Genomic DNA, 19,424 nt, shown 5'->3' on the forward strand with positions numbered 1-19,424 from the left:
ATGCCAGACCTGTAGGCGGCAGTACTTCCCCCGTTCTTAACCTCGTCCTTCGTCTGTGGTCTTCCACAAGGAGCAGTAATTCCGCTTGCAAAAACAAACAAGCAAAAAGCGCTTGGACAATTGATAAAGCGAGCGCAGCTCTGAGGGCATCCATGCTGTCGGCTAGTGTAAACACAGGTCGCACACGTGATGTCAGCATTTTTTTGTTGTGGAAAGTGACGTTGCGGAGCTTAAAACTCCGGTTTTGTCTGTCCACACGCAGACACCCAAAACGGAGAAAACGCAGATCTTCACTTTGGCCGGAGTTTTTAAAAAGATCCGTTTTCGTGTGAAAAAACTCCGTTTCCGTGTAGATGACAGGCCAAAACGTAGAAAAATATCTACGTTTTGGCAGATCCCCGGCTACGTGTGGACAGGGCCTCAATATACATGCTGCATAAAGAGTGTTTTGATTTCAAACATAGTTAAACGTCTGACAGTGGCACATTCGGGTTACCAGGGTAGCCACTTGTGATTTGTTAAGGTGTGGCTAGTTAGGGTCAACTTGGTAACCCCACGTCTGTTAACGATGTGGACAAGAACACAAGTGTCCAAATTCAGGGGTAGCAAGCATCCTTGTAAGGACACAGCCTACTCGCGTTGGTTGGGTCTTTCCTCGATAGTTAATCAAGCCTTTCCACTGGAAGTGTAAGCAGCGCGTCATGTATCGTATACGATGTATGTACCGTACCGTAATAGACCTACAAGCTCCCTTTTACAGCAGCAAAACTGTTCCACCCAGTGGGTCCGGCAAGGTCACTAGATCTCAGGAGAACGGCGTGTTCTACAGTTGACGTCACCATGCAAGTGCTGCTGGGTGCTAATGCTAGATAAACAAATTGCCTTCACCAATCACGAGCATTTGGACATCAACACAAACAACCCAACAGACACAAAATTCAAACTTTTGTTTGCTTAAACAGTTAACCATTACTCACAGTGCTCTCGTATCATTTTCTCTAAGCTTTACTTTTACTTTCACAACTTTTATACATACCACCCACCTCTGGTCAAAATCTCATTCATTTACGTTTAGATGCTGTCTGGCCAAGATGTGCAGCTGGCCCCCATTGTTTACACCGCTGCCTCCTGGATAGCTCATCTGAGAGTGTTATAGTATCCGCTCTTCCACATAAATAATGACGCCAATTTGCTTTGTCTGTCTTTACCTCGGCCCGTTTCCCCTTCCAGCTGTTTGAAATTGTTGCGGACCTTACCCGGATTTGGAAAAAATGGATTAAAAAAATATACGTCCCCTCTCTGACATCTGCTCTAGAGTCCAATTAGCACCTCCCCCCCACAGCAATGCTTGGGTCCTTCCCTGTTGAACATATTTAGAAGATGAAAATACAACTTTGAGACGAGTGGAGCGACTCAGACCCATAGGTCACGCTTGTCTAGGGCTACATTCCACAATGTGGCATAACATTGCAATGCAATCTATTTTTAGCAACTGCAGAATACACTATTAAAATACCACACGTGATTTAGTTCACATGGTAACAAGCAAGGAGAAAGGTGACAGCATGTATCCAAAAAGGCCTGTGGTTTATTTTCTGTTCTGTTTACCACGCGACGAAGGTGTCACAGGAACTGACATACTTTTTTTGTGCTAGTTAAGCAACTGGAAATCTGTGCGACTTTTATTTTGAAAGTTTCTGGATGTTTCCCTGCTTTCGTGTTCAAATTCCTGTCTGGTCCAACCTGAACTACGGAGTTTAATGTGTTGTGGAAGTGTGGCGTGGAAAAAATGGACTCAAAGCTAAACGCGTACCTACGCTTCTCGAACGCTTTCAAAACATTATGCTTAATGGCCGGCAGAAACATACCCATCCACTATAACGGTGGCCAACTGCTGCGTACTATGATCCGCAGTGCTTACATTTCCTGTAGAAAAGCACCAGTAAGGCTAGAAGTGAGCGGCTGTGATTTTGGATGCCTAGCCTTCGTATTTATTCCCGCCCCCACCTCAGTGTATGTCATGTTGCCTAGTAACCATGATGGCGATGAACAGAAGTTAAAACTAAACTTACTGTAGTTGCAATGCATGAAGAAATACAAGACCTGCCGTACAAGCTCGTTTACGAGGATTGGTATTGTTTTAGACAAAAATGCAAATGATGGTAACCAAACAACTCAAGTACGCCAAGTTTTTATTGCCTGACATTAATACACTTAAAACGGCAATCCTCTCCGGTTTTAGCCGCCATAATTACAAGAACAAAAATCTAGAGTTCGACCCAAAATGAGTCCTTGGATAGCCTTCGCCAGTGAGGATACACTTGAACCGTCTTCGTAATCCAGGTAAAACGTGGACGCATTTCGATTATCCTTCGAATTTGGGCCGCTTTGTAGGGATGTGTATTGGTGAAATTCTGGCGATACGATAATTATCACGATACAGGGGAGTCGATACGATATATCACGATATATTGCGATACATTCAGTCGGACAATTATAGCGATTTTTTTAGGCTAAAATTATTATAAGAAAATTCAATAAATGGTCCAAACTGATACTTAACACGATTAACATGAGGTATCTGAACCATAATAGAGGGATTTACATTTCAGTGGTGGAAACAAACTCCATTGCACCCTACTGCTGACTAGCGGACGGCATTTGATTTGCACCAAAAGAAAAGAAAATACACAAATGTTTGCACGTAAATTCTTCCAAAAAAATCGATACACAGCTTTTGAACATCGATATAATATCGCAGGAAAATATATCGTGATATATTGCTATATTGATATTTTCTTACATTCCTACCGCTTTGTCACTTCGCTGTAACGTAATTGGCTCTTGAATTCATACTTGCAAAGATGCCTTGGATTTGGACAAGATCATGGACCCAAAAAAAGCCACAAACAGTTGAATAAAGACTAAAAGCTGCATTGAAAGAATCCATGAGCAGTAGGGAGAGCTGAAGGTCACACTTGTGATTTTTTTCCTGCCATGTTTTACGTCAAAGATATGTTAAAATACTCTCCTCTTTCAGTTTTGATGGTAACGTTTTGAGCAAAGATGGACCAGGCCTGTTGAAGCATGGATGCACACACTCCACTCAACGGAGACAAAACATGCAAATAAGAAAATAAATCATGTTTTAAACTGTTTGGTTAATTTATTTAATCTGTTTTGTGTTGAAAAAAAAAACATGAGAAAAACAGTGGATGTGAAAGTTGTTTTGGGAAGAAGAGGAAAGAAACCAATGTCTGCCACTGGACTGACCTGTTCCAACACAAACCTCATCTCGGCTTCAAGGATGTTTAAAAATAAAAATGTTAAAGTCACAGTTTGTATTCAAAGGTAACGTTCTGTTTGACCAAAGTTTATATTTTGTATGTCACTTGTTTTGATAAAGCAAGTATCGGTATCCCTATTGAAGAAAATGCTTTGTATTTAAAAACTAAAGATTTAAAAACTTAGTTATGAACTATAATTGGCGACATTAACACAGTCACAAGAAGACTCATTCTACACAAACACTCCTTCTTTATGAAGATCAACTAAAAACAGCCGTTTAGAGTCAGGTTCTAGATTTTAAAAAATCCACAACAGCGGTTTACTCTCCTGGAGGACGGAGAATCTTCATCAGGCTCTCGTAGCAGAGGAAGGTGATGGCGTTGATGGGAAACGCTCTCAGACTGTTCAGTAGGAGGCCTTTGAAGAGGACTCGGAGTCCTTCCTCCCTCACGCTCACTCTGATGCAGTGGACGACCCCGCTGTACTGCCGACCCCCGGCTCCGGACATTTGCAGCCGAGCTTTGATGACATCCATGGGCGTGGCGAAGGCCCAGGTCACCACACCCGCCACTCCACCTGCCGTCAGAACTGTAAAGGTGCCTGAGGCACAGGAATTAATGCGTTTATTTCCAGGAAGGTTTCAAAACCAGACAGATATTTTGTGACGCCAACATATTTTTCTATTTAGTCAGTGGATTAAAATGTAAATCTTATTTTGGCTCATTTAAAAAGATCCAGGAATAAAAGAGCAAATTCAATCCCAACTTTTAATTTTTTTATTTCAAAAACTTAAAAAAAAAATAACTTTCTTAAACATTAAGTCAACATAGGGAGAGATAATCACCATGACATAGTCACCATGACAACTGTGTTTAACTAGAAGACTAGCCATCCAAGACTTTTACAGCACTGCTGTTGAAGCATAATCTCTCATCATGAATAGAGTGTTAACTTTTACAGCCTCATCACACAGTGAAACACCCACTACTGTAAACCACTGTCTTTTATTCACACTCAGTCCTTTCCTGAGACTCACCAGGCTGCTCTCCAGCCTCTGTCAGAGCCTTACGAGTGACCTCATAAGGCAGGAAGTAGAGTCCATAACAGGGTATATCCCTCAGAGCGAGGGCCATGCCTCCTCTGTACAGACCCCTGAGTCCCTCCTCCCTCAGTATGACAGCCAGGCAGTGGATGGGTCCACGGTAACGGTTCGTGCATGTCTGACCCTGCAGGCGCACCTTCACCAGATCTATTGGTGCACAAACCAGCACCTGAGAACAGAATCTATTAATGCTACGGCTGTGCTTTTGCAAAGTTAACGAACGTCCTTTTACCTGCACCAAACCTGAGAAACACCCAGCGCCGAAGATGTGGGCTGCAGAGGCTGGTTTGCTGGGACATGGCTGCGACTGAGTCAGAAAATCTAAAGCGTTGCTGTAGGATCCAAACACGATGGAGTTGACTATGCCATTGGTCAGCACAGGGAAGGACATGCCTTTGAAGAACCCGTGGATCTGATTAAATAAAAAACATGCAGGAATACTGTGAATCCACGCTTATTTCTAGAGAAACTTTAATGTGAATAAAACAATGATACCTACTCCTTCATGTGAGTATGTTTGAGCCACACAGTGACATATCCCTTCGTACACAGTCTGCGCTTGTAAACGCACCTAAAAATTATATATAAATATAAAATATGTAAGAATAGGCTATATTTCTACATTTTATCATCTCAACAGGTTATACATGTAACCTTCACAGTGTCCAATGGATGTCCAACTGCAAGTCCCACTGCTCCTGCAACAGCCAACAAGGACAACCCATTATCCTGCATGTGTTGTGTTTTATGTTTTAAGTTATTACGTGTTCTACCTGAAATGCTCCCAGCCAGGAATTCAAAAAATGGCATGACTCGCACAGTTTCGCAATCTGCAAAAAGACGAAACCTCTGAGCGGAGAAACCGTTTTACACAAGAATGCAGCTGAACAGTCATCAGAAAGGAAACTAGCTGATGTGACTGTCGGGATCCAGCAAGTAAATTTAAGATTGAAAGGGAAAAAATGTCAAACAATTTTATCATAAAAAAATCCCAGTAAGGTTAGCAAAGAGTTGCAGGATTTAAGAGTGAATTTTCGCAGCTTTAACACAACAACTTTAGTCTACTTCGGTTTGAGCTAAAACGTGAAGTGTGTCCTGGTTATTTTAAGGTAGAATCTGTTTCATTTATTAAATCAGCAGGTGAGTTTATTAAATAAGACTATTGTGCTTACCTTTTGAAGTGTCCACTCATTCCCATGGCCTGTTCTTGTGCTTAATGTAAAGCTTATCAGCGTGGACACACTGGATAACTGCTTGTGAATGATCTTTGGCTCCAGCTGTGAGAACATTAACAAATTCACCTCTTCAAAATAAAACTAATCTGAAACTGCACTGCCTTGGCTTACTGAGCAACCAAAAAGTGACTTTTTACAAATAAATGTGTAACTTGGTGGAGCTGTATCACACTCTGTGTGTGTGTGTGCGTGCGTGCGTGCGTGCATGTGTGTGTGTGTGTGTGTGTATGATTTCAATTAGAAATCAGGCACTGTTCTACTTATGGGGAAGGCACACATAGCTCTGCATCTATTGCGGCTTTGCTGAACTCCTCTCAGAAGCTCATAGGTGTGCCAAACAGGGGAGACCAGGAGTCACTGATCAGAAGGACCAAACACCTGTCCAGCACCAAGTCAGACGGCTGGAGGCACTGGGCCGATTGGGGGAAGCCCAAGTCATCGTCCCTACCTGGCTTCATACATGTTGGTTTGGTGAAGACAATTCAACTTTCCCCTGGATATTCACTGGTCTCCCTGCCCTGTTTTGTAGGCACAACCTGCACAGACTGAGCTTTTATATTTTAGCTTTTGCAATTTTTTAATTGATCTATTTTTGAAGCGATCCAATTCTGTGCTTCATTGCCCACATTAATGCTGGTTGGTCAGATTCACTTCATGTAATATGTTGGGGGCTGATCTGCGGGTGTTACAAATGCATCCTCAGTGAACTGTTTGCTTAGATTATTTGCTTTGAATTCTGCAGTGACCTTTTTTTTAAACAAAATTGGGAAAACCTTTTACAATTAATATTTGCCATTTGTTTGGGTTCTTATGGTTAGTTTGTGAGCTCACATGTGAGAGCTGGAAGGGAAAAGAATGATATGTGTTCGAGTATCAGAGTTTGGGCTTTTGATTTGACACTGAAAAAACAAACGTGATGCATACAGTAGGCGAAACTAACCGAAAGATCTTAGACCTGCAGGAAACTGTTGGCACTTTTATAAATAAAATGACACATAAACACAACTGTATAAAACTAGAAGCAGCTTCACTGCTGCTTGTTTAACAGAAAAATAAGTTAATCTATTTGTTTTGTCTGTGTGTTTCACTTTATTTTGTGCTGATATATACCAATGTTTAATGTGTTTGAACTAATTAACCGATCTTTTAATAAAATTGAAATAAATATTGATAAAATAAAATCAGTCAAACTTTAAATTTAAACTCGAACACCAAATCCACTTATTCTCAGCGAAGCAGTACGCAACGTCATCGCTGTTGGACGGCGGAAAGAAAAACAAACAAACAATAGATTGCGTCACTTTTCTGCGACGTAGCTTGAGTAGCGCTAAAAGCACAAGGCTGTTTTTTTTATCGGTAAATGGGTTAACTTTTGCACAGGTTTATATAAATGTTCATTTTTTCACTTGTAGATCTTTATAATATCTGAAAATTTACACGTTGAATTGTAAAGTCGAAACAAGATGAACATTAGCTAACAAAAAGCAACCGTAAAACAAATAATCGCGGATAAAAGTGCTGTTTCAAATGGAGAACTAGTTGGAAGTGAAGTTCTACGATAACAGTTGAAGGAAATAAAACATGACCACTCTAACAAGACAAGACCTTAATTTTGGACAGGGTAAGTAAAAGCGAATGCGTGTTCTCCACGTTTAATGATTCTAAAGGAGATCGTGGGAATGGTGGGTTTAAATATATGCAACACTATTTAAAATTCAGCCTGAGAATGATTTAATTTGACGTCTGTGAGATTTCAGATGTGATCTGAAGCGACAGAGTTTTAAAAGAAAAAATCTTTTAGTACAAACATGGTGAAATAACGGGGAAATATCATTTTTAGGAGCTCGAGTTTGGCGTAAAAGATCAAACTTGTATTGTTTTATTCCATACCTGAAATGAAAATGGCCAAGTTTTGTCTTAATAGCAGCAACAAACAAATATTAAAAAATTAAAGAGACTTTTAAGCACCGGCAGGTGAGGTCTATGTTTTAGAAACTCGGTGCCAGAATGATAATCTTGCATAAACATAGCTTTGAGGAAGTGCTCCACCTGAGAGAAATTTGAGTTTAAAATTTGTTTTAAAACAAAATATCACGAGAATGTCCTAAAAATATGAACGTGACATAATTGTATCTCAATTTTTTTTATTTTTTTGTCTCTTTTAGAAAAGCAATTGTTTTTATTTTTGGCAGCAGCTATTAAATAGGGATACATGCACCAAAAACGAGTAAGAACAACTTAGAAAAAATTTTTCCAAGTAGAAATTAAACCCAACTACAATATGTTAGCAGGCCTGACCTACACATCCAACATATTATTTATCTGGTCAGCTTAGTCAGATTTTATGACTATGAGAACCCTGATCTAAAACTTGCTCAGCTGGTGAGTCAGGTGACCATTTCCTCTTTCCCAGTGGTAGCTGACATCCTGTGTGAGTTCCTGGAGGTTGCGATCCATCTCATCCTTTATGTTCGTGAAGTATATCCTTCAGGGATATTTCAGAAGAAAAAGAAATACAATGTACCTGTGCAGGTATAGAACTGTGTGTGATTACTAAAAACTTTTACAGCTTTTAAATAATTGTTCTTACAAGTTTCAAACTCACCATCTGTATTTGCTTTTAAGATGTCCTGTCACCCTGGCTTGAATCAATATATCCAAGATACGTTACACTGCATTAAGCCACTCATTGAGAAGGTAAGACTAGTTCTGAAAAGAAAGTCACCTCATGCATACACACACACTTGTATTTATTAATAAAATATCTCTTTTACTTCTTAGAATGATGCAGAGAAGGTGGTGGTGGTTATCATGGACAAAGAGCATCATCCAGTCGAGAGATTTGTGTTTGAGATTTCCCAGCCTCCTGTTGTCTCTATCAGGTTTCCGTCTACTTTTAATTTATTTATTTACGACCAAAAATCTTTTAAATGGCGCCTCTCAAGATAAAAATCACGACTGACCCTGGAAGACACACTGAAGACATTTCTATTTTTTTAAACCACAGTGCTGAAACTTTATTGTCACACGTGGAGCAGCTGCTGAGAGCCTTCATCCTGAAGATCAGTGTTTGTGATGCTGTCTTAAATAATAACCCACCAGGTAACCTCATTTATCATTAGAAAATTTTCAAATGTACCTTAAATATGAAATGTTATTTGTCACTGTTTTGTTTAAAAAATGTTTCTTCACACAGTGAATAAGACAACCCTGGCCGGGTTCATATGTTAAGATAATTAACACCTGAAAAATGAAAGGACACAGCAGCAGCATTCTCTGCCGGGAACCGTCTGATTACTGGACAACCCGCTCTATCTCCTGAGCTACTGCTGCCCCAATAGTGGGGCTATAAGTAATTGTAACATATATTCCTACCATGTGTAGTGTGTTAAGAGCGCTCTTGTCTGCTTAAAAGGTTGGTCCGATCATAAATGGGGAACATTAAATATGTTGGATTGTCTCGGTCTAATTTTCAAGCACAAACAATCGTGCTGCCTGTTAAATGCGATGGTAGCCAATCAGAAAACAAGGTGACAGAAGCGGGTGACACACTCCTTCTCCGCCATGAGAATGTTTGTGTGTGAAATTGGTCCTTGTGACGATTTTTCCGTATCGCTGCACACAGCAGGACAAAAATCTGGTGAATCCATGATTGTTTTCTGTTTATCGCCACATGTATGGGGTCTCGTTTTTTTTTCGTCCAACAATTTAAAAATCCCACCGTGTGATCGGGGCCTAATATTGATGACGATGGGAATAAATTTTGACTTTTAAAGGGTTACAGGTCTTTGACCTGTATTCTGTAGCAGAACATTTAAAAAAAAGGAACTTTTCAGATTTTGTCTTGTCCAGTTGTGTAGTTTTTTATTAGCTCTCTTTGTTTTTTCCAGTAAAAATCACTGAGATTGTTTTTTTACGTTTTGTAATTTTGGTAAATGAAGCAAGATTTGGGGCTGCACAGTGGCGCAGTGGTTAGAGCTGTTGCCTTGCAGCAAGAAGGTCCTGGGTTCGCTTCCCGGCCTGGGGTCTTTCTGCATGGAGTTTGCATGTTCTCCCTGTGCATGCGTGGGTTCTCTCCGGGTACTCCGGCTTCCTCCCACAGTCCGAAAACATGACTGTTAGGTTGGTTGGTCTGTCCAAATTGTCCTTGGGTCCTTGTCCTGTGTGTGTCTGTGTTGCCCTGCGATGGACTGGCACTCTGTCCTGGGTGTACCCCACCTGATCCGCCCCGCCCCCCCGACCCCACGTGGAGAAGCAGGTTCAGACGATGGATGAAGCAAATTTGTTTTGGGGTTTAAAAAAAGAAAAGGTCGTCGTCTTCCTCCGCTTATCCGGGTCCGGGTCGCGGGGGCAGCATCCCAACTAGGGAGCTCCAGACCTTCCTCTCCCCGGCCACCTCCACCAGCTCCTCCGGCAGGACCCCAAGGCGTTCCCGGACCAGATTGGAGATGTAACCTCTCCAACGTGTCCTGGGTCGACCCGGGGGCCTTCTGCCGGCAGGACATGCCCGAAACACCTCCCCGGGGAGGCGTCCAGGAGGCATCCTGACCAGATGCCCAAACCACCTCAACTGGCTCCTTTCGATCCGGAGGAGCAGCGGTTCTACTCTGAGTCCCTCCCGAATGTCCGAGCTCCTCACCCTATCTCTAAGGCTGAGCCCGGCCACCCTACGGAGGGAACTCATTTCAGCCCCTTGTATCCGCGATCTCGTTCTTTCGGTCATTACCCAAAGCTCATGACCATAAGTGAGGATTGGGACGTAGATCGACCGGTAAATCGAGAGCCTGGCTTTCTGGCTCAGCTCCCTCTTCCCCACGACAGATCGGCTCAGCGTCCGCATCACTGCAGACGCCGAACCAGTCCACCAGCGATCTCCCGATCCCTCCTACCCTCACTCGTGAACAAGACCCCGAGATACTTAAACTCCTCCACTTGAGGTAGGACCTCTCTCCCGACCTGGAGTTGGCAAGCCACCCTTTTCCGGTCGAGAACCATGGTCTCAAAAGAAAAGGTGTTTGACTAAATTCATCAGTGAAGTTAATGTGTTTTTCCGTGTCACAGGTTGTTCTTTCACAGTTCTTGTGCATACCAGAGAGGCTGCTACTCGCAATATGGAGAAGGTTCAAGTCATAAAGGTGAAGTCATTAAAGAATGTGAACTTGCAGTCTGAAACAGCAGAAAGAGTTTAAAATAAACCCAAAAAAGTCTCGTATCGATGACATTTCCTCAGGATTTTCCGTGGATCGTTGCAGACGAGCAGGAAGTTCAAATGAAGGAGTCGAGACTTATTCCTCTAAAGTCCATGACGTCTGACATTGTGAAAGTGAGTTTAAAGTTGTGGAAAGTGTTGACACGCCCTGTTTTGTGTGTGTTGTTGAATTATCTTGTGGTTTCATATTCAAATACGTCTGCTTTTTTTGTTCATCTTTCACAGATGCAGCTCTACGTGGAAGAGAGAGCCCAGAAAACGTAGCTGGACACCAGCGCCGGATAGCTGGGCTGGCCTGTAGAGCGTCCAACACGTCCGGACTGGAGAGCCAGATGGAGGATTTCATGTTTAAACGGAGAGTTGAGTGTAAAACATTCCTTGATGAAATGCAGATGGATTTGTTTTGCTACAGTTTGGATTGTGATGAAGTTTTTATTTTATTTTATTATTATTTTGTATTTCAATCAATCAATCAAAGCTTTATTTATAAAGCGCCTTCTGCAACCCTGTCAGGAAGCCCAAGGCGCTGAACATGGTACATTAGAAAGTTAAATATAGTTAATAAATCGGAAAATAAAAGCAATTCAAATTACAGATTACAAATTACAAAAAAGGTGAAACATTCTAGTACAGGACAAATGTGTAAAACTAGGGATGGAGAGATGGGGAATGTCTGTTCGGAGCGTGGCCAGATAGGGTTTGATATTTGTGAGTCCTGCAGCTTTTTCTTATTCCATAAATGCACGACTATTGTTCTTTTTTGTTGCTATTGTACTTTATTGTGTAACTTTATGAAAAAGTTTAAATCTCAGCACCCATGTAGTTTCTTCGATATATTTTTTTTCCAAAGATCTTGTTCTTCACAGTATTCTGGATTAGTAAAAAGAAATGCAAACATCTGCAGCTTCTACCATTTCTGTCTGATTTAATAATTCAAATAAAACATTTTAATACTCTTCTCTCAAGTCTCCCAAATCTCCTCCCTGTTGTGGAGTGTGAATGTGTGTGTGAATGGCTGAATGATTGTGTTGTAAAAGCTCCTTGGGGGGGGGGGGGGGGGGGGGGACTCTAGAGGGCGCTATATCAAATACAGGCCATTTACCATTTGTGTCCATTTATGCAAAAAGTACAAATTGGTGTAAAAATTGTGTACTTACATATTCATATATATTCATAGTAAAACTGAAAGATTTTTTAAATTTGTCTGTCCAGAAAAGGTGGGTACTCTGAACTGCTATTTGGTGCATGAGCACAAACAACAGCCAGGACCCGTTTCACGACCCGAAGGCGCAGGGCAGCTACCCTTAAGGAGAAAACCCCAACATTTAGTTTCAAAAGGGTTAATTAATATGGAACAATTTTCATTTCATTTGTTTATTTTTTTTCTCACTCTGCAAATGGTCTGGATGACTGATTTTGAAGCTTTTGCAGAAATCACAGTTAATCATCTATTAACCTGATTTTTGTTGCAGCATCAGCTTTAGGGTTAGGGTGAAGGACCTGAACAGGTGAGAAATGTCTCATGGCTGCAGCTCAATCGCACCACAATCAAAGAATATGTCCACAATCCAAAATCTAGAGATTTACCTTTAATTTTTCGAACTTTTCTGTCATGATTTTATTCTGCCATGAGCATCAACGGATGAACTTTAATTATCATTACACTCATTTTATGATGATCAGATTTAGTTAGTTTAGCTCATAAAACATGACAAATTAAAGAAATCAACCAGCAGAGACTGAAGAAGCTGGCTTGTTTCCTCCAGCCTAGTTTAAACCCTGTTTACCTTTTTTTGTGCCTGCTATAGCATCTTCTGCAGCTAGAAAAGAAATCTCTGACTTTTATCTTTACTGTGAATTTACTGCACCAAATTTAAATTAGAAATCAGATTTCTCCACGTGAAGTCCATCATTAGGAATGTCACCTGCAGAATTATGTAGCCAGGATTTGGATTCAGCTAAATCTAAATCGTTTCTTTTTCAAAGCATAAGAAGGGAAAAAATATCTTAATTTCCATAGGGAGGATTATAGCTTATTCCAAGGATTAGGATTTCATAAGGCCTTTTAGGGTTCTAAGCCTGCAGCCTGAGTGATTTATGTAGATCTTTCTTTGTTTTTTTTTAACTCCCCGACAGGTGCGGATGGAGAAGATGGTCATATTGTCCTTACTGGATGCTGTGTACTGCTGCCATCTTTTGGATACTGAACGTTATTCGCCACTTTCTCTTTTCCCGCACCTTCGAATACCACTAAAAAGCACTTAAAATGAATCTGTGAGCATAAAAACACGGGGAATTAATGTTGTTTTGATCGTGCAGAACAAAATTAAACTGCACTTTTTAGGAAATTAATGTGGAAAAGCACAACAGAATCAGCAGCCGGTGTTTTGGAGGGAGTTTGAGGCTGTCGCAGTGCAATAACCTCCATTATCTTTCTCTCGCTCTCTGATGACCTTTGGTAGGAGACGCCGAATGGGCTTTGGACTGAGCAGAGAGGAAAGCAACAGGAAGCAAAATGACGGCAGATTACTAAAATCTGGTCAGAAAACATGACTGGAGTTTAATATAATTATCCAAGTTTTGACGTCCGTCTGTCTCAGGCGTGAGGAATTCTTCACCAAGGGAATGCTTTCCTTCATCAAATCGTTTTTCCCAACGTCCTACTTCCTGCCGGGGTGGCTGACTCTAGACATAAACCCCCTGGATGGTTTACTCCAAGGTGAGCTCCTCATCTATTTCATGCATGTTCAGGTTGTCTCTGAAATGTGTGTTTGGTAAACTCTGTTTTGTGACCTGCAGGGCTGGTGGGTGCATGTGGGATTTCAGTCATGTGTTCCCTGTTGAGAGTCCACTTGTTGTTAGAGGAAAGGTGAGAAAATGTCCTTGTGATACATTTCCACTTTCATGATTTCAGTAAAGTACACATCTACAACTTCTTTTCTCCTTGTGACTCCCAGCCAGAATGAAAAACACAATAGTGACGCATCCACTGAGACGTCAACCAGTCTTAAGACAAGACCTGTGAGTGGACTTGTTGGGACCATCCAGTTTGTCTTCGTGACTGGGATACTGGCTGTAGTGGGATCCCGTGTGGCTTCGCTCGTGGTTTTAGAATTTTGTCTTCGAGGCGTCTCTGGGCTTGTTACAGCTGGACCGGTGAGAAAACAGAATCATGATGTTCTCCCCGTGCATGTGTGGGTTTTCCCCGGATACTCTGGTTTCCTCCCACAGACCAAAAACATGCATGTCAGGTTAACTGAAGGCTGAATTTCTTTAGGTTTAGGTGTGTGACTGGTAGTTTGTCTCTTTTGTCTTTGTGTGGCTCTGTGATGGACTTGGAGACTCGTCCAGGGTGTCCCTCGCCTCTCACCCGGAGACTGCTAGAGACACGCCCCGTGACCCGCACTGCCCTTTTTACATTCATCTTTCTAAAATGAGAATTATGCATTTGACCAGTGACTTACTGATATAGTGAACATTTGTCCTAGGAGTGCACTGATTATGCTTTTTAAGGGCTGATACTGATTTTTACACAGCTGACATGCTGATACTGACTTTGGCCAATTCTAATTTATCTCAAAGATAAACTTAACCTGTAAACGAAATCCTCTTTATTCAACATTTGTTATTTTTAATTGCGTTTATGGATGGTGAGTTCACGGACAGGGGCACCTCCAGAAAATTTTGATGGGGTGGCCAGATGGGGCCAAAGACATTTTTGGGGTGGCATACCAAATTGGTCCTTGTGGTAACGCTGAGAGAGTTTAGCCTGTGGCGATGTACTGCATTGCTCCTTTATTCATTTTTATTAAAATAACAGTACGTATACATTTTACAAACACAAACATTTCATAAATATAAATTTCAGTTATTTAAAATGTTCTCCATAATGAAATTTAAAAATGTATTTTTTAAGGTTAATTCACCTGTTGCTTTATTAAAAAAAACTATGGAGATAAACACTTTTATTCTTAAATGGTGAGCAGCAGAAACATGTTTTTTTTTCAAATTCTGATCCTTTATTTACTCATTAATTGCAATATTTTTACTTTGTTTTACAATTATGTCTTGAATAAAAAAGATCAATATATGGTTCGACTGAACATTAATATGATTTGTTAACAATGGCTTTTCCTGTTTTATCTAGGGGGTGGCCATGGCCACCCCTTGGGGGCGCCCTTGCTCACGGACTAGGAGAAACATCTTATTTTTCCATTGCTGCTTGGCAATGGTGTGTTTGCATACAAAATATTTTTTAAAACATTGATTTTTAATTGAAAGCTAAAATGAAAAACATGATGAAAATAATAATAATAATGAAAAACAAGCCAGCTTTTAAACACAAACATGGTCACAGAACGCTCACCCCTCCTGTCGGCTATCATACCTAAGCCACATCCCCCTGATGTGGGAACTCGGATTTCCAAACGTCTTGTTTTCTGTGACTTACAATGGTGCTTTTCAGTTTTGAGACTCTTTGTTTTAAAGTTGAAGTGGTAGCAGCCGTCCGTTTCTCCTTCTCTGACGTTAGTGAGCCGCAAACCTCTCTCATCAGTGGTGTTCTGTTGCTAAATATGCGAGCATGTAATGAGTGGAAGACCCAGGTAAAAGCAGAAGTGTGGTGGTTCGGCGAGACCGACATCCAGATGGTCCAATCGTTGGTTTCAGACCGACCTGTGTTACTGGTGGAGGTTTTAAGACAAATACGAGAGAACCACTTCTGTAATGGTGGTTCCTTTGTTTGTCCACTCACTTCATATTTTACGACTTTAAAAGCCACTGCTGCACTGTGGTAATGTTTCGTACGCAGGCAGAAGTTCAATGTCCAAACTTGAAAGCTACGTTTTCTTCAAGGTTTATTTTCCAGGTTGGCAAGCAACAAAACACAGATCCTGTTTTTCATTGTTTCCTGCTGCTTCTCCTGCTCTGGTAAACAAAACATACGCCCACCCCAGTGCATGCTGGTCCTATACCAGTGCTTACTTATACAAAATGACCCGGTGATTTTCCTGACTGACTTACAAAGGTAAACAACAAAATGAACTACAAAAATAAACAACTATTAATCTACAAATAAACTTTATAAATGCTTCAAATAATATAAAGTGAACTAATCACAAATTTTAAGAAAATACACAAAAATAACACAAATAAAGTATAAATAGCTCCAGCAACTTTGTTGTCGTCGTCTTCCTCCGCTTGTCCGGGTCCGGGTCGCGGGGGCAGCATCCCAACTAGGGAGCTCCAGACTGTCCTCTCCCCGGCCACCTCCACCAGCTCCTCCGGCAGGACCCCAAGGCATTCTTGGACCAGATTGGAGATGTAACCTCTCCAACGTGTCCTGGGTCGACCCGGGGGCCTCCTGCCGGCAGGACATGCCCGAAACACCTCCCCAGGGAGGCGTCCAGGAGGCGTCCTGACCAGATGCCCAAACCACCTCAACTGACTCCTTTCGATCCGGAGGAGCAGCGGGTCTACTCCGAGTCCCTCCCGAATGTCCGAGCTCCTCACCCTATCTCTAAGGCTGAGCCCGGCCACCCTACGGAGGAAACTTGGCCGCTTGTATCCGCGATCTCGTTCTTTCGGTCATTACCCAAAGCTCATGACCATAGGTGAGGATTGGGACGTAGATCGACCGGTAAATCGAGAGCCTGGCTTTCTGGCTCAGCTCCCTCTTCACCACGACAGATCGGTTCAGCGTCCGCATCACTGCAGACGCCGAACCAATCCGCCTGTCGATCTCCCGATCCCTCCTACCCTCACTCGTGAACAAGACCCCGAGATACTTAAACTCCTCCACTTGAGGTAGGACCTCTCTGCCGACCCGGAGTTGGCAAGCCACCATTTCTAGCTACAGCATGTTAAAACGTTAAGAGGAATCAACATGAACATTTTTAAGCTAGCTTGCTTGTAGATCATTTGCCATTGTAGCTTTAGGATTCCACATAAAACCAAACACAGGGGCATCGTTTTACCAGCTTTCCTTGGAGCAGCATTCATTCCCTCTTGAATCTATAAACCGGTTAAACCCTAAATAAGATTAACATATTTTTAGGATACTTATAATTTATTTTAACAGTATTGCTTATTTTATGTCAAGATTTTTAAAACCTAACCCTAACCAATTTGCTGTTAATTTCCAGATTTTAATATTTATGGTAACTTGTTACATTTAAGAAATAAAATAAAAAAAACATAATCTGAATAACTGATCCTATCCCATTCTCATTTTTCTTGCATCTCCCAGGACTCTAGAAAATTCCTGCAGCAGCTGTTGGTGCAGAGCCAGTTCTCTCTGGGCTGCGCCCTCAACTGTAGTTTACACTTCCTCCACGAGGGAGCATCCCAGCGCTGGCTGTGCCTGCTGCTGGCAGCATCCCTCAGCTGGTTTCTATCAAAGCAGGCAGCGGGCCTTCTGCATCATGTCTCAGTTCTGTATAAGCTCCACAGCTCTCAGCGCTACTGCGGCATCTGCATCGGCCTGCTCTCCTCTGGCTGGTACCTGCTGCCCCTGCTCTGCAGGATTCTGCTCATAACCTTCTCTGTGGCTGTGCTGGCTGGCGTATCAATCATCAATCAGCAGTTTCTCTCTGCAAGCGAGGCCCTGAGGTTTTGGACACCACTGACTATCTGCTACACACTGTTGGTGGTTTACATGCAGGGTGAGAAAGCACTGAGGTCAGATTTCAAGGCCCAAAGCTCATCAGATGTTGATAGTATTTACACCCTCTGAAAACCCAATTAAGGCAATTTGATGATTTTTGGTCCTGCAGAGGAGCAGCATCGTCTGCCTAGCAGCCAGGCCATCATCAACACAGTCGTGGTGCGTCTCGGGGGTTTGATGGTCCTGATGCTGACTGTTGGACGCTGGGCTGACGTGTTCCACATTCTAATGTGTTTCCTGGGTGAGGCCTGCTGTCTAATCCCTGCCGTAGATCTGCTGGATGCAGCATCCTTACAGGTCAGTGGGACTCTGAATCAGAACACAGGTCCAAAAGCATCGTCCATCCACGAGAGCCAAAACACTGGGACAGAATTTCAAAATGGGTCCCAAGATGGAGAAAAAAAACCTTATAAAACTTATATCCCAGAAGTGGGGGTGGGGAAGAGTTTCAAAACCCCTAGATAGATTTAGGTCCGCTGCATCCTAAATTCACAAAACGCAGCCTTCTTATCTTCTCACTGAACTGTTAAGAGTTGGATTAACAGTACAGAGCATCTGACAAAACTGACATCAAATATTCACAATCAGTGAAACATTTATTTGAGAAAAGTTAAAAAGAGCACAACTTAAATTTTAACCACATGCGCCAGTCAGCCACAGCATTAGTGTTTGTCATTAATGGCCTCTGTGAAATTAGCAACAGCCTTAATTATTTGAGTCCTGTAATGATGGGCGTACACCTCAGGATTTTATAGTGTTCTTTTTGGTGGACAGTTCCATAAGAAACGCTATTCTTCTGAGTTTCGACCAATCTGCTAAAAAGGGTTAGTTTGGTGTCAAAAGAAAATCTACATGAAGGCTGAAAAAAGCATTTTCTTAGCAAGACATTTGGTACAGTTGTTCTTTTTGTAACAATTTTATATCCAGTCAAAAATGTGTTTTTCTTGTCTTGAGAATTATATGCTAGGCAGGATTACAAATTTTGACGGAAACAAATGCAATTATCTTATCGTACTTGCAGAACATTTAGACTAAATTTATGTTTTTTATGGTCATTGTTAGATGGCTAATTTTTACAGTGTATTGCATCAAACTTAGCTGCATTATTCAGTGATTATGCAACTATGGCAGAAGGGTGTGTGACTATAAGCCACCAGACGGCTAAAATTCATTATTCCACACATTAAATCTCTCATGTTTGTGCATTGCAGGAAGAAGAGGATTTCACACACTATGCACAGAGAGAGCGTCGACAGAAACCGCGCACACACCAGGAGCATCAGAGATAGCATTTCAAATTTAGGAAATATCAGATTTTGCAAGTGCGAAAATATTCTAGAAACATGTTTTCAACATTCACTCTTCAGTAGAAGCAATTCAGTTTGCATAGTGGATAATTTTGTGTTGTTTGAAAACATTATCAATAAGGTGGACTTCAGTTAATTCTAGAATATTTTGTGTTATCTGACATTAGTTTTTCCTATGGGGCCTTATGACTCAGATGGTAAAACATGCTCTTAAACTGCATTTCATGTCTTTATATTATTTGACATAATCAAAACATAAATATTGTTTAATCATATTAAAAATACTAATTGGCACATTAGCTAGCAAAATGTACCAATTATAAAACAAAGCATCATTGTTACTTTGCTATTACGTTAATATTAGACAAACTTATGATGCACGGTATGTTTTTTGTTGCTGGAGGTTGTCTGATAAGAAAAAAAAAAGCCAAAATGGCTGCCGATCGTTGTTACTGCCCTCAAGTTTTACAAAATGGCGTTAAACAAAGAGCCAAGCTAGCAGTACCTACGACGATTCTTCTCTGACCTTTAAATGTTATTTCGAAGCAATAAATCCACATTAACACAGTGCTTGACTGATGACACCAGAGCTGATTTATGTAACACATCACGGACATTG

The 19,424-nt window shown here is 41.5% G+C and overlaps 3 protein-coding genes across 4 annotated transcripts; 2 read left to right on the forward strand and 1 right to left on the reverse strand.

Annotated features, from left to right (window-relative positions):
* Nucleotides 1-333: 333 nt before the first annotated feature.
* On the reverse strand, nucleotides 334-5,925 carry LOC107390334 (solute carrier family 25 member 45). 2 transcript variants are annotated; one of them, XM_015966967.3, is made up of 7 exons: nucleotides 5,563-5,925; nucleotides 5,164-5,220; nucleotides 5,045-5,088; nucleotides 4,890-4,961; nucleotides 4,623-4,802; nucleotides 4,325-4,559; nucleotides 334-3,888 (listed from the first exon to the last, which is right to left on the reverse strand). In XM_015966967.3, the coding sequence occupies exons 2-7, from the start codon at nucleotides 5,198-5,200 to the stop codon at nucleotides 3,608-3,610; spliced, it is 849 nt and encodes a 282-aa protein (XP_015822453.1). In that variant the 5' UTR covers nucleotides 5,201-5,220; nucleotides 5,563-5,925; the 3' UTR covers nucleotides 334-3,607. The 2 variants fall into 2 exon arrangements, with proteins under 2 accessions (XP_015822453.1, XP_054601741.1); XM_054745766.2 differs by lacking the exons at nucleotides 5,045-5,088; nucleotides 5,164-5,220; nucleotides 5,563-5,925 and having other exon boundaries at nucleotides 4,325-4,537.
* Nucleotides 5,926-6,892: 967 nt separating this feature from the next.
* Nucleotides 6,893-11,793, forward strand: mad2l2 (mitotic arrest deficient 2 like 2). The gene is made up of 8 exons (XM_015966968.3): nucleotides 6,893-7,246; nucleotides 8,039-8,157; nucleotides 8,251-8,322; nucleotides 8,407-8,507; nucleotides 8,633-8,727; nucleotides 10,687-10,760; nucleotides 10,856-10,948; nucleotides 11,060-11,793. Exons 1-8 carry the CDS (start codon nucleotides 7,207-7,209, stop codon nucleotides 11,096-11,098), a joined length of 633 nt encoding a protein of 210 aa, XP_015822454.1. The 5' UTR covers nucleotides 6,893-7,206; the 3' UTR covers nucleotides 11,099-11,793.
* A 1,476-nt stretch (nucleotides 11,794-13,269) lies between these two features.
* On the forward strand, nucleotides 13,270-19,375 carry tmem82 (transmembrane protein 82). The gene is made up of 6 exons (XM_015966969.3): nucleotides 13,270-13,553; nucleotides 13,634-13,703; nucleotides 13,792-13,990; nucleotides 17,082-17,496; nucleotides 17,608-17,795; nucleotides 18,710-19,375. The coding sequence occupies exons 1-6, from the start codon at nucleotides 13,460-13,462 to the stop codon at nucleotides 18,785-18,787; spliced, it is 1,044 nt and encodes a 347-aa protein (XP_015822455.1). The 5' UTR covers nucleotides 13,270-13,459; the 3' UTR covers nucleotides 18,788-19,375.
* Nucleotides 19,376-19,424: the final 49 nt, after the last annotated feature.

Source organism: Nothobranchius furzeri, chromosome 15 (assembly GCF_043380555.1).
Source record: "Nothobranchius furzeri strain GRZ-AD chromosome 15, NfurGRZ-RIMD1, whole genome shotgun sequence".
Classification (NCBI taxonomy): domain Eukaryota; kingdom Metazoa; phylum Chordata; class Actinopteri; order Cyprinodontiformes; family Nothobranchiidae; genus Nothobranchius; species Nothobranchius furzeri.

What these genes read in the sequence shown, in the direction of transcription:
- LOC107390334 (XM_015966967.3), bottom strand. Translation starts at nt 5,200, where the DNA reads ATGCCATTTTTTGAATTCCTGGCTGGGAGCATTTCAG. An exon ending in AAACATACTCACATGAAGGA is followed by an intron (nt 4,803 to 4,889) that starts GTAGGTATCATT and finishes TTATTTAATCAG; the next exon opens with ATCCACGGGTTCTTCAAAGG. An exon ending in AGAGGCTGGAGAGCAGCCTG is followed by an intron (nt 3,889 to 4,324) that starts GTGAGTCTCAGG and finishes CCTGTGCCTCAG; the next exon opens with GCACCTTTACAGTTCTGACG.
- mad2l2 (XM_015966968.3), top strand. Translation starts at nt 7,207, where the DNA reads ATGACCACTCTAACAAGACAAGACCTTAATTTTGGACAGG. An exon ending in CCTCCTGTTGTCTCTATCAG is followed by an intron (nt 8,508 to 8,632) that starts GTTTCCGTCTAC and finishes TTTAAACCACAG; the next exon opens with TGCTGAAACTTTATTGTCAC. An exon ending in CTTAAATAATAACCCACCAG is followed by an intron (nt 8,728 to 10,686) that starts GTAACCTCATTT and finishes TCCGTGTCACAG; the next exon opens with GTTGTTCTTTCACAGTTCTT.
- tmem82 (XM_015966969.3), top strand. Translation starts at nt 13,460, where the DNA reads ATGCTTTCCTTCATCAAATCGTTTTTCCCAACGTCCTACTTCCTGCCG. An exon ending in CCTGGATGGTTTACTCCAAG is followed by an intron (nt 13,554 to 13,633) that starts GTGAGCTCCTCA and finishes TGTGACCTGCAG; the next exon opens with GGCTGGTGGGTGCATGTGGG. An exon ending in CACTTGTTGTTAGAGGAAAG is followed by an intron (nt 13,704 to 13,791) that starts GTGAGAAAATGT and finishes TGTGACTCCCAG; the next exon opens with CCAGAATGAAAAACACAATA.